Consider the following 13177-nt stretch of genomic DNA (forward strand, 5'->3'; position numbering starts at 1 on the left):
GCTCTCCGGGCTGGGGAGGCCCCGGGGGTGTGGTGGGGGCTGTCGCGGCAGAGGTGACGGCCCCAGCCTTGTGGGGGGGACAACTTACTTCCCGAGTCCCTGCAGCCCCCAGAAAGGGGGACGAGAGCCAGCAGGTCCCGATGGGGGACGCCGAGGCCAGTTGTGGGGTCCTGGGGTGAAAGGGCCTGACCTCGGCCCAGAGCAAGGCCAGGGCTGGTGCCAGGCCCGGAGGCCACACTCAGATCAAGGTCACTCCACAGCCATCGCCAGCACGCGGGTCCCCCGGTGCCACACGGCTGGGGAGCCTAGGGCAAGGGCGTCCCCTCCCCGTGTGCCAATGTCCCTTGTAGCGTGGCTGTGAGGACAGATGGGTGACACGCCCCAGGCACTGGGCACAGTGGCCCCCACGAGGGCCTAGGACCCCACCGTCACCCTCGTCACCTCTGTCCCATGTCTCCTCATTGTTATCATCGCTGTCATCATGGTGGCTGTTGTCGTTTGGTTCTGTCGTTTGGTTGCTGCCACCCTCGGCCGTGACACTCTGCCATGCCTTGTCACTGCTGTCACCGCTGTGGACGTTGTGGTCACGGTCACGTGGCGTCGCCGTGTCCAGGCCTTGCGCTCACGCCGTCTTCCCTCCCGCAGTGATGAACGGCAGCAGCCACTCGCCGACAGCCGTCAACGGTGCCCCGTCCACGCCCAACGGCTGCAGCAATGGCCCGGCCACCTCGTCCACGGCCTCGCTGTCCACGCAGCACCTGCCCCCGGCCTGCGGGGCGCGGCAGCTCAGCAAGCTCAAGCGCTTCCTCACCACGCTGCAGCAGTTCGGCAGCGACATCTCCCCCGACATCGGGGAGCGCGTGCGCACGCTGGTGCTGGGCCTGGTGGTGAGTCGGGTTTCGGGACAGGCGGGTTCCCGCGGGGACGGCCAGGCCTGAGTGGGCTGCGTGCCGGTGGCCGGGGCGGACTCGGTCTCGTGCTGCCCGGCTCTCAGGCCCCCGCCCGCCCGCCCGCTCACGGCCCCGGGACGGCGCTGACGGGACGGGGGTCTTCTCCCCCAGAACTCGACGCTGACCATCGAGGAGTTTCATTCCAAGCTCCAGGAGGCCACCAACTTCCCACTGCGGCCGTTTGTCATTCCCTTCCTGAAGGTAACGGCGGAAGCCCCCGGAAGGCCCCAGCCCATTCCCTGCCAGCATCTGATGGGGCGTCGCTCTCGGCGGACCCAAGACCCTCCGGGCCCTGGTCTCCCGAGGAACGGTGCCGACCCGTCAGGGTGGTCCCCTGGGGAGGGCTGCAAACTGGTTGGCTGACGGGACCACCCGGCCACCGGATCCAGCACGTCGCAGCAGAACCGCCGGTTGGTTCTGTTGTCACGCGACGCGCCAGGTACCGTGAGGCTCAGGGACGCAGCCGCGAGCAGGCAAAGCGCCTCAGGGAGCCGGCGTGCAGGAGGGGGGAGGCGAGCGGTCGGCAAGCCCTGCAGAACCTGGAGATGTGTGATGCTCGGAGATACATTCCCCAAGGCCTGAGCAGTGGGCGTGTGGCGGGGGCAGAAGAGCATGAGGCAGGGAGCTGGCGGGCAGCTGGCACAGAGTCCTCCGGGCAGCAGGAACAGCACGTGCAAAGGCCCTGAGGCAGGAGCTGCCCACTGTAAGGAACAGCAAGGCGGCCAGTGTGGCTGGAACAGAGAGAGGCAGAGAGGACCACGGTGAGGGCGGGAGGCCGAGCACAGGCGACAGGCAGGCGGGCAGCTGGGTGCATGGTGGGCATGAAGAAGTGTCCGAGGACGGGGTGGTGGGGTTCAGCTCGGAGGATGAGCCCTGGGTGGCGGCAGCGGCGCCTGTGTGCTCAGCAGGGCGGGCTCTGGGCGCAGCCCGCACCCCCCAGGTGGAGTCTGCGCCTGAAAAGGTGCCGGTGGTTTGTGCGCACAAAGGCAGGGCGGGCACAGGCGGAGTCCGGCCAGCGTGGTCCCTGCACCCCCCAGTGAGTCCCCCACGAGGGTGGCATGTCTCTGAGGGATGAGGGTGCAGCGTTCCCACGTGTACTTGGCCACGTGACCCTCCTCTGCTGAGCTGCTCCGAGGTCAGGTCCACAGAGCTTAACCGGGAGGAGCTGGCCCGGCCGCCCGGGGCCACGCTGAGCACCACGGCCTCGGCAGGGCCGGGCTTCCCGCACCTTGAGGACAAACCACACCGGACAGTCCCCGTGTGAGCCTGTCCCTGCCGCTCGGCAGCCACGGGCCAGGGCCACGCAAGTCCTCTGCGCCTGTTTCTGCAGCTGCAGCATGGGCGCCACGCTCAGCTCGCGGGAGGTCTGCATGAGGGACGCGTGTACGCGCTGGGCACGTGAGGCATCGTCGCCATCAGGCTTTGAGTGTCCGTAGAGCAGGAAGGCCCCAAAAGCTCCTGGGCTCCTCCTGGGCCCCACGAAGGGGGTGGCAGAGGCACCACCGCTGTTCCTGCTTAGCAGTCGGGAGACTGAGGCCCGGAGCCGGGCTCACACCTGGTCTGTCCTGCTCTGGAGCCCACCACCGTGTAGGGCCCTACTGGTCCCCGACCCCTCCAGTCCCTCACCAAGGGGGACCCCATGTCACACCCACAGCCCTCCCTCCTGCGGGGTTTCCACAGCTGGTCTGCGGATGAGGCAGGATCAGAGAGGTCAAGCGAGCTGCCCAAGGCCACACAGCCCCTCGGTGGCGAAACTGAGTGGGCCGTCTGCAGAGCCCACGGTCAGGCAGGCTCTAGAGGAGGAGCTGAGAGCAGCAGAAACGTCACAAATCCCCATGGCTCAACTGGTGCCGTCTTTGTTGTTTTTGCGAATATTAACTTCCCTTGGCCTGAGGTCCCGTCTGTGAAGAGGGCAGTGTCAGATGGTGGCGTTGGGGTCCAGGAGTATTTTGTGACCCGCTCAGTTTGTCCAGCTTTTTATTGGTGACACTCCTGGGGTGCACTGGGCTCCTGGGGACGGAGGGTGAGGGCGGCTGCCTTGGAGGTGGCTTCAAGGTCGGGCTCCTCACTGCTGTCTGTGCTGGGGGAGCCCCCCAGCCAAGAGCCACACGGTGGGGTCCCTGCAGCCTCTCCTGAGCCCACCCCGGGCACGGCAGACGCTGGGAGAAGCCGCCCCAGCCGCCAGCCCTCCACCGCGGCCCCGGCTCCCAGCTGGCCCAAGCCGGCCGGGAATCCAGATGTTTCCACTGCCCTGGTGGCGCCCAGCGGTGCCTGCCTGGCTGAGGGGAGGCCCCGGGAGGGGAGAACGTCTGGCTCCTCAGCCCTCCCGGGACCTCCGTCCCAGCTCCCGCCCCTAACGTGTCCAACAGATGGCGGTTGGCCCGCGTTCAGCCGCCCAAATAGAAAGCAGGCCTCCGCGCTCGGGCTGCCGCTGGGCCGAGTGGCTGCGCTCACGGTGGCCGGGGAGGCTTGGCAGGAGGAGGCCGCCATGGCAGCTTGGAGACGTAGCAGAACGCTGGGGATTGTATTTATTTACAAATACTTGGAACCGCCAGCTCTCGCAGGCGGCCTGCCACCGGGCCTATGGCCAGCGCTTGGGCCGCCCGCCCTGGTGGCTCTGAGAAGACTTTGCGGAAGGCACGTGAGGAGCCCACGCACACGTGGGAGGCGGGTGGGCGCGGTGGCTGAGCACAGGGTGTCAGAGGCGGGGTCCACGTGCGGTCCTGTGCACCGGGCAGTCTTTCACCCCCTGTCCCCCCAAACACTGCCAAGTCGCCACGGCATCGCTGGTAGTAACGGCCGCGTGGTCAGCGTGGGCTGCGTGGAGAGCGCTGACCCTCATGGCCCAGCACCCAGCTTCCTGCGGGGCTGAGGCTGGGAGCCAGCAGGTCATGGCCAGGGCGGGGCTGACTCCAGGGGGGTCCCGTCGGTGCATGTCGGGGTCCAGAGCCGAGGCCCTGCGAGTGGCCACGCTTGGGTTCTGCCCCCAGCTGGTTCGTGCCGTTAGCTGTGTGCCTGGAGCTGCCTGCTGCCCCTCTCTGAGCCCCAGTACCCTCCTCCGTGTCCTGGACGGCGTGGTGCCCGCGTGGCCAGGGTACAGGTGGGAAGACTAACGGGCACCTTCCCGCCACCATTGCATCCTCGTCTTTCCCAGATGGCACCACGGGAGGGACTCGGTGACCTGGAAAAGCCCCTGCCTGGGAGACCAGAGTCTGGGCCTGGGTCCCCTGCACCCCAGATCGCTGTGTGCCCTGGCAAGATGCCACCCTCCCGCAGTGCCATGAGGAAGGTCAGGCTCAAGGAGCGGGGGGCCCAGAGAGGTCGTGTCACCCGCGCAGCGTCACACAGAAGCAAGGCTGGGACTCGGTGCCCCTTGCCCGCCGCCCAGCCTCTCTCCCGCCCCGCAGGCAAACCTGCCCCTGCTGCAGCGGGAGCTCCTGCACTGCGCCCGCCTGGCCAAGCAGACCCCCGCCCAGTACCTGGCCCAGCACGAGCAGCTGCTGCTGGACGCCAGCGCCTGCTCCCCCACCGACTCCGCGGACCTCCTGCTGGACGTCAACGAGAACGGCAAGAGGAGGACGCCTGACAGGTACCCGCCCCCGCCAGCTCGCTCGCTGCTCACCTCTCCAGAACCGCCTGGGGACCAGCGCTCACCAGGCAGGCCTGTCCCGGGGCCGAGGGAACTTGGGTTGAGACTGTCCTGCGTCCCAGGCAGGTGAGCTGAGGGGCTGGGGAGGGGCCGCCCAGGCCAGCGTGTCGGTGGCCTCCCGTGGACCGTGGACCCGCTGCCCTGGAGCCCCAGGCAGGGCGTCTGTCCACGGAGACTCCCGCTGTGCGAGACGTAGACCCTGAGCATCCAGAAGTCTGAGGTCCCCAGGCGGCGCCCTCTGTGCCGGCCACAGACATGCTGTCCCTGCCATCCCAGGGGTGGACAGGTGTCTCCCGCCGCCCAGTCCTGCCACAGGAGGTCGGGCGTCGTGACCGCTGGGCCCGGGAGCAGGGGGGTGGCTGGGCTGGGTGCCGGGAGCTGGCCTAATTCTCTGTGTCTGTCTCCCTCGCCCCCCTTTCTCTCTGCCCACGCCCGTCTCCCCTCACCCCACGCCTGGGCCTGTCCCGTAACCACTGCCCCGCCCCCACCTGCTCTTCGCGGTAGGACCAAAGAGAACGGGTCGGACCGTGACCCCCTGATCCCCGAGCACCTCAGCAAGCGGCCGTGCACCCTGAGCCCCGCCCAGCGCTACAGCCCCAGCAACGGGCTGCCCCACCCCACGCCGCCCCCGCACTACCGCCTGGAGGACATAGCTGTGGCCCATCACTTCCGGGACCCCTACCGGCCCCCCGACCCCCGGGAGCTGCGGGAGCGCCATCGGCACCTCGGTGAGCAGAGCACCAGGGACAGGACACGTATGTGTCATCAGGAACACATGTGTGCCAGTGTGTGTGGCTGAGCTGTGTGCGTGGGGGCAGGGCCAGCAGCTGTGTGCCCCGAAACTGGGGCCACCCTGTGCTGCCACCTGCCTTGTCCAAGAAGGACACTGAGGGAGGCGGGGAGCCCGCCTGTCTGGGCCTGTCCCCGAGCCTCTGTCTTGGGGGCAGCCTGACTTCCCGCCTCACACCCCTTGGGGCCAGGTGGGTCACATGGCCCTCTGTGCCTCAGTTCGCTACTCTGCCATCTGGTCATCAGGGGAGTTAGCGGGGGGTGGGACGAGCGCACCGTGAGGCCCGGCCGTGATCAGCGAGAGCGAGGACATCTCTGGGCAGGGCACCCGCCACCCGGCTCCCCTATGTCCTTCACTCGGTCCCCGGAGCCAGGGGGCGCGGTGCGTGTCAGCACACCTGGGCACTGAGGCCCAATGAGTACCGGTGACCTGCTCAGAGCTCTTAGCCCCGTCTGCCTGACCTTCCGACCCTCCTCTGTGCGGGACCGAGGGACGGTCAGGCCTGGGACCCCCAGCATGGTGACAGGGAGGCAGAGCGTGCAGGCCGCCCATGGGGAGCTGGCGGCAGGGTCAGCAGAGGCCTTGCCCTGAACAAGCCCGTCTCCCCACCCCCACCCTGCGGAAGCTTCCAGGGCCCAGGCCCAGGCAGCAGGTGACGGCGTCTGGCTGGCTGCAGCCGGGGTCAGGCAGGTGATAATTCCCACTCGCTTCTGCTAATGCAAAAATAAACGCCAGCTGTTGGGCCTCAGCCACCACTGCGGTTGCGGCATCGGCGCGGGCCCCAGCGCGGCAGGCGGCAGGGCAGCGCGGTGGGCACGAGCTGTGGCCGCCACCTCCCTCCCCGTCTGCAATGTGGGGAACCGTTTCGGGTCTAGGGGCCAGGAGACCTTTAGGGGCTTAAGAAGTCCTGAACAGAGACTCAGCCCCTGGGAAGCTCCAGCACAGGGTCAGCCAGCACGGGGTGGGGGCTGGGAACACCGGATGTTTCCGAGAAGCCGTAGGTGGGAGCGGTCATCACGGGCGTGGGGATGCGGCCGGACGTCTCCTGCGGCTCAGTTTCCCGTTACCTGGGGGTGCCCCCTCCCCGCTTCAGTTCCTGGGTCCTGTTAAAACGAGAACCTTAGACAAGTTCAACGGGATTTAGCTGAGCTAAGAACTCTCAAACCGGGCAGTTCAGCCCCAGCGCAGGCTCCGGGAGCTCGGCCTGCGGCGTGGCCGGCAGCGCGTGGGGGTGGACCCGGCCAGCGCTGCGCCTGCGAATTTGAGTCTGTTGCCGCCAGCCACGCATGGCGGTTCCGAGAGCGTCCTCCCGGCCGTCAGCGAGCTGCACGCCAGTTAGGGGGCTCCTCACGGAAGGGCTCCACAGGGAGCCACCCGAGGCCATGTCTAGGGTGGCTGGGCCAGTGTCACCAGCCTGGGCCCACACCTGCCTCCATCACTCCCCGCACGGTGACCCTGGGCAGACGTGTTCCCCAACCCGCCTGGCTCTCCCGTCTGTAAAATGCAATGGGACAGAACGTTCCATGGAGCTGACGGGGAATGAGCAGGTGAAGATGCCCTCCAAGTGTCCTAAATCAGCCTGGGCTCTTGCCCCAACATGCTTCCTGAGTCTTTTCAAACCCCCAGGAGGTAGGCAGGGAAGGGAAACTGAGGCACAGAGCCGTGAGATGAGAGCCCAGGGCCCCCTCGGGAACAAGTATCTGTCCCTACCCTGGCTCTGAGCCCACTGTGGTGCTGGAGGTGTGGCCCAGGGGCAGCATGTGGCCTGGGAGAACAGGGCGGAGCCTGGGGTGTGGGCGGGGCCTGAGAGCAGGGTGGAGTCTGGGGTATGGGTGGTGCCTGAGAGCAGGGTGGTGCCTGGGGTATGGGCGGGGCCTGAGAGCAGGGCGGAGCCTGGGTTGTGGGCAGGGCCTGAGAGCAGGGTGGAGTCTAGGGTATGGGTGGTGCCTGAGAGCAGGGTGGTGCCTGGGGTATGGGCGGGGCCTGAGAGCAGGGCGGAGCCTGGGTTGTGGGCAGGGCCTGAGAGCAGGGTGGAGTCTAGGGTATGGGTGGTGCCTGAGAGCAGGGTGGTGCCTGGGGTGTGGGCAGGGCCTGAGAGCAGGGTGGAGTCTGGGGTATGGGTGGTGCCTGAGAGCAGGGTGGTGCCTGGGGTGTGGGCGGGGCCTGAAAGCAGGTCGGAGCCTGGGGTGTGGGTGGGGCCTGAGAGCAGGGTGGAGTCGGGGGTACGGGTGGTGCCTGAGAGCAGGGTGGAGTCTGGGGTATGGGCGGGGCCTGGGAGCAGGGTGATGCCTGGGGTGTGGGCGGGGCCTGAGAGCAGGGTGGAGTCTGGGGTATGGGCGGGGCCTGAGAGCAGGGTGGAGTCTGGGGTATGGGTGGTGCCTGAGAGCAGGGTGGAGTCTAGGGTATGGGCGGGGCCTGAGAGCAGGGTGGAGTCTGGGGTATGGGTGGTGCCTGAGAGCAGGGTGGAGTCTGGGGTATGGGTGGTGCCTGAGAGCAGGGTGGTGCCTGGGGTGTGGGCGGGGCCTGAGAGCAGGGTGGAGTCTGGGGTATGGGTGGTGCCTGAGAGCAGGGTGGAGTCTAGGGTATGGGCGGGGCCTGAGAGCAGGGTGGTGCCTGGGGTGTGGGCGTGGCCTGAGAGCAGGGTGGAGTCTGGGGTATGGGTGGTGCCTGAGAGCAAGGTGGAGTCTGGGGTATGGGTGGTGCCTGAGAGCAGGGTGGTGCCTGGGGTGTGGGCGGGGCCTGAGAGCAGGGTGGAGCCTGGGGTATGGGTGGGGCCTGAGAGCAGGGTGGGGCCTGGGTGTGGGCGGGGCCTGAGAATAGGGTGGGGCCTGGGTGTGTGGGTGGGGCCTGGGCAAACATGGAGCATCCTGGGATGCGGGCAGGGCCTGGGAGAACAGGGTGGAGCCTGGAGTGTGGGTGGGGCCTGAGAGTAGGGCAGAGCCTTGGTGGGTGGGGCTTGGGTGTGGGCAGGGCCTAAACACACACCTGCCCCTCCTGCAGCAGTGTCTGGGTCCCGGCAGGAGGAAGTGATCGACCACAGGCTCACAGAGCGCGAGTGGGCGGAAGAGTGGAAGCACCTCAACAACGTGAGTGTCTAGGCGGGAGCCTGGGGGCCGCAGCTGCTCCCAGGGACTCTGTCCCACCATGGAGCCTGGGACTGCTGGGGGCTGCAGGGCTGCGTGGGGGGTCCCCCAGGCTCAGCTCCCCCTGTCTGTCCTGCCCCCCACCTTCCTGCCACCTGCCCTTCACCTGGGCCCCGGCTGTCGCCAGGCCTGTGCAAGGCATTGTGGGAGGAGCAGGAAGCAGGCCTCCCTGCACTGCGCTTCTGCTCAGTGGCTCTTCCCAGAGCAGCAGGTTTGGGGAAGAGCCGTTCTGGGGCCTCTTCGTGGCAGGGCACCGGAGCCCCTGGTTCGGGGATGGTGGGCTGCGTCCTGAGGTGCCCCTGCCCTCGTGGGCGCTGGGCCGGCTGAGCCTGCGGCACAGGGGTGGGTGTGGCCCTTCCTGGGCCTGCCGAGGTGCTGAAGGCCGCCCGCCCGCCCACAGCTCCTGAACTGCATCATGGACATGGTGGAGAAGACGCGGCGCTCGCTCACGGTGCTGCGCCGGTGCCAGGAGGCCGACCGCGAGGAGCTCAACCACTGGGTCCGGCGCTACAGCGACGCCGAGGATGTGAAGAAGGGCCCCGCGCTCGCCGCCGCCCGGCCCCTCAGCAGCTCCGCCGGCCCCGAAGGGTCTCAGCTAGGTGAGCACCGAGGGCGGGAGGGCCAGGCAGGGGTGGTGCTTGGGCAGGGGCGGGATAAAACATGAACCGAAACAGTTTCACTTGAAAAAGAAGCACCTTTTCCACTTTGCACAAAAACACCACGTGGCCCGCTAGGAAGCCCAGAGCTCAGGGGTCTGGCGGGTCAGAGGCTCAGAGCTAGGGGGCCCCCGAGTGTCCGTGTTTATCCACCTCGATGATGAGAAAACAAAACGGGTGCAGGACACACCCAGCTCCCAGCCCGAGTCCAGGTCCGGGGGCTCCAGAGGATCCCCCTGCCCGAGCACTGTCCTGCCCGCCTTGGAGACAGATGCAGACTCTCCACCAGGGCACCTGGTGCCCCTCCCCCAGGCAAGCACACATGCCCACCCTCGGGACCCAGCCAGGAGCAATGGGTCCCCCAGCGTGAGGGGGGCGGCCGACTGGCCCCGTCCTGTGCATGACGCCGGCCCCCCCCATGTTTCAGATGTCCACCGGGAGTTCATGCCTAGGACCCTCTCTGGCTACATGCCTGAGGACATCTGGAGGAAGGCCGGTGAGTGGGGACGGCCCAGGGGAGCAGAGCTGGGGGGCCGGGGCCCCCGATCCCCCTCGCCAGCTCGGCCTACCGGGAGCTTCCGTCTGCACCTGGGGCTCAGCTGGGCTCTGGCACAGGGCAGGAGCTCACAGGGCTTGGACCTCCTGCCGGGAGGGTTTGCAGAAGGGGTCAGAGCAGCACTTGCTATTCGGGGCTGGGCAGCTGTGACCCAGCATCTGCCAAGAAATGGAGGGGGCGTGACGCTGAGCAGCACACAGCACGTCCTTGCCGCCGCACACGGGAGGGGGCACAGAGGCGCACACACCCTTGGACCTGGGCTGGCCAGGGGCTTAGGGCCGGAGTCCACATGGCCTTCAGGGCAGAAGGTTGAGCTCTGATGCTGGGAGAAGGCTGTGAGGACGTTCGCTTACACCATGGGGACCAGGCTTTGGGGGAGGGGCCGGGGCCCGGGCCCAGTGGGCTCTGTGGGCACGAGGGGGACAGGCGCCCAGGTGGGGCGGGTGGTGGGGACAGGAGGGGGACCCAGGCAGGCTTTGATCTGTGTGCGAAGAAGAGAGAGGAGAACTTTAGAGTCTCTAAAGCAGAGAATGGAGGGTCCCACCTGGAGGCGGGGGCAGGGGTGGCAGACAAGCCTGGACCCCAGCCTGGACGGGAGGGTGGGGTCCTCCCTTGCCTGGCCTGTCCCCTTCCTTCTGTCTGGCCTGTGGCAGGGCCTTGCGGGACCCTTGCTAACAAACGTCCAGCCTGGACAGTGACCTTGGGCCAGTGTCTGTTGGCCACTGCCAGGTCCTGGGGCTCCAGCCAGCCCTGCCGGCGGCTCCGGCTCCGCACACTCCCTGTGTGCGGATGCCCAGGGGGAGGCCCAGGGGCTGTCTCCACCCCTTGAACAGGACCCTGTCTAATCCCACCCCAGCCCCGGCCGATTCTCACGCCACCCTGCAATACTGTGAGTCCCGCCCTGGGGGGGCCTGGCCCTCGCCCTCACCCTCCGGGGCGCCGGCACACGCTAGCGCTTGGGAACTTCAGTGGAAGGCAAGCTTTGGAAGTGTCACCATGTGCTGCTGCTGCACACGTGTGCCAGGGACACGTGTGCCAGGGACGCATGTGCCAGGGACGCGTGTGTTTACCTGCACATGCTTGTCTGCACAGGCTAAGGCCACTGGCGTGTGCCTGCGTGTGCACACAGCCCCTGCCCCTAGGCTGTGGCCGGGGAGGCCCACGCCCCTGTCTGGACCAGCCCATGTGACCACTGGTGTCCCCGCATGTCCCCGCAGAGGAGGCCGTGAACGAGGTGAAGCGGCAGGCCATGTCGGAGCTGCAGAAGGCTGTGTCGGATGCGGAGCGCAAGGCCCACGAGCTCATCTCCACAGAGCGCGCCAAGATGGAGCGGGCCCTGGCCGAGGCCAGGCGGCAGGCCTCCGAGGACGCCCTGACCGTGGTCAACCAGCAGGAGGACTCCAGTGAGGTAGGGCCGCCCGGCGTCCCGCACAGCCCGGGGTCACCCTGGTGAGCTCTCCGAGTCTCCGCGTGGCTGTCAGCGGGGTTGCCGTGGGTGCCACGCCGCAAACACACTGTCCCTGCCACACAGAGACCCCGCACGGCCTGGCGCAGTGTCCGGGGGGCATCCCTGTCCTGCAGATGCAGAAACTGAGGGTTAAGGAGGGTCGGTGGCTTGTCGGAGGTCACGGCCTTGGGAAGTGGCAGGGCCGTGACTCAACCCCAGGGCGGCTGGTGCAGAAGCCCAGGTTCTTCTGTGACCTGTGAAAGCCCGAGGCCCAGGGGCACCGTGAGGACCCCTAGGGGCTCCCAAAGCGCCTGGCTCACTCCTCACACGCACGAGCAGGCGCTCAGGAAGAGGGACAGGCACAAGGGGTGACATCCTGCTCATGCAGGGGCGTCTGGGGGGCCGGGCTCCGTCCAGCAGGGTGGGCACGGGACCCTCTGCAACCCAGGGGATGGCCGAGAAGTGGGAGAGGGAGAGCCGCTTCCAGGGAAGTGTCCCCTGAGAAGGGGCGGCCTCCAGCGCCCCGCGTGTATCCTCGCCTGGGCGGGTTGCAGTCCCGGGTGTGGGCGTGGGAGGCCATCGCTCAGCAACGGCCCAGTGAGTTGGATCTTCTAAGTGGCCACGGCCCGTGGCACTGGGGCTCTTTCTCGTCTCGCCAGGGGACGGCGCGGCTGGGTCCAAGTGGCTCTGTCTGGGGTGTATTCTGGGGATTTGGCCAGCCCTGGCCCGCCCCTGACCACCCCCCTGCCCCTCCAGAGCTGCTGGAACTGCGGGCGCAAGGCCAGCGAGACGTGCAGCGGCTGCAACGCGGCGCGCTACTGCGGCTCCTTCTGCCAGCACAAGGACTGGGAGAAGCACCACCACGTGTGCGGCCAGAGCCTGCAGGGCCCTGGGGCCGCCGCCGACCCGGTGCCCGGACAGCCCGAGGCCACCACCGGCCTGGACCCCTCCCTGCCCGTGGGCGCCGCCAGCCCCAGCGAGGCGGGCTCTGCGGGGCCCTCCCGCCCCGGCTCCCCCGGCCCACTGGACGCCGTGCCCCGCTGACCCCTCCCGGCCCCGGCCTGCTGGACGCTGCGCCCCGCCCGGCCCTGGGGAGCCGGCCGATCGCAGTTACTGCTGCTGCTGCCCCTGTTTCTCCAAAAGAAGACACAGAACCAGCAAAACCTGCGCTCAGTGCAACCCCTCAGCTACCTGACGGCTCACGCCGCGACCTCCCGACGGCCCCTCTCTTCGCAGGCGCCCTCGGCAACCTCCGCCTGAGCAGGCGATGGCCGGCAGGCGCCGCGGGCGAGACGGCTCTGCACACTCACGCCCTGTCTCTCTCGTCCTCCTGCCTGTGTGACTACCACACGTTTTCTCTTGAATGAAAAAATCTAACTGGTGGCTTCTACTGTCGGCGAAGTTTCCTGGGGTTTGTTTTGTTGGCAGAAGAGCTACTCAGATAAACGGACAAAGAAAACTGGGGGGTCCCCCCTTCCCGATTCAAAGGGCAAAAAGAAAACTTATTTTATAGCCGGAGACCTGGACACGGCGCCACGCACCCGAACCTCCCCGGGGCGCGTGGCGGACGCAGTGAAGACGGTAGGAAAGATTGCGGTTTCCGACTCAAGAAGCATTTTCAGTTTCAGATTTTCTTTTTCTTTTAAGGTTAAACTCTTTGGCTTTAAGTAAAAATCCAAAAAGGTTTTTAAAAAAAAAAAAACAAAGGAAGCACACCTGCAACTACCTTGCTAGCTGGCCACCCAAGGATGCCGGACTCACCTCGCTGCCAAAGGACACCCAAAAAGCAAACAAGAAGTCGAGATCCAAAACGTCTCTGTCACTGCCAAAGTATCTTTTCACTGTTTCCCTCCGTTCTTGGGTTTGTTTGGATGTTGGTCTCTTTCTTTTATTTTTGTTTGGATTTTGCTCGTGGGGTGTTGGGCTATTGGCGTCTGGAGGGTTCGTACTCGACAAGAAGCAACTTTTGTTTCCTTGTGGCGATTC

At 66.9% G+C, this 13177-nt stretch overlaps 1 protein-coding gene across 1 annotated transcript in view; it reads left to right on the forward strand.

Moving 5' to 3' along the window:
- The window catches only part of CBFA2T3 (CBFA2/RUNX1 partner transcriptional co-repressor 3), a 44659-nt gene extending 32207 nt beyond the window's left edge, over positions 1 to 12452 (forward strand). The window contains exons 4-12 of the mRNA XM_069497841.1: positions 646 to 887; positions 1062 to 1151; positions 4358 to 4539; positions 5104 to 5327; positions 8390 to 8475; positions 8933 to 9131; positions 9616 to 9684; positions 10962 to 11152; positions 11948 to 12452. Of these exons, the coding sequence (XP_069353942.1) occupies positions 646 to 887; positions 1062 to 1151; positions 4358 to 4539; positions 5104 to 5327; positions 8390 to 8475; positions 8933 to 9131; positions 9616 to 9684; positions 10962 to 11152; positions 11948 to 12235 (1571 nt within the window). The 3' untranslated portion in view covers positions 12236 to 12452. The remainder of the gene's footprint in view (positions 1 to 645; positions 888 to 1061; positions 1152 to 4357; positions 4540 to 5103; positions 5328 to 8389; positions 8476 to 8932; positions 9132 to 9615; positions 9685 to 10961; positions 11153 to 11947) is intronic.
- The last annotated feature ends 725 nt before the right edge of the window (positions 12453 to 13177 follow it).

The sequence above is a fragment of the Eulemur rufifrons genome, chromosome 23 (assembly GCF_041146395.1).
Source record: "Eulemur rufifrons isolate Redbay chromosome 23, OSU_ERuf_1, whole genome shotgun sequence".
NCBI classification, from domain to species: domain Eukaryota; kingdom Metazoa; phylum Chordata; class Mammalia; order Primates; family Lemuridae; genus Eulemur; species Eulemur rufifrons.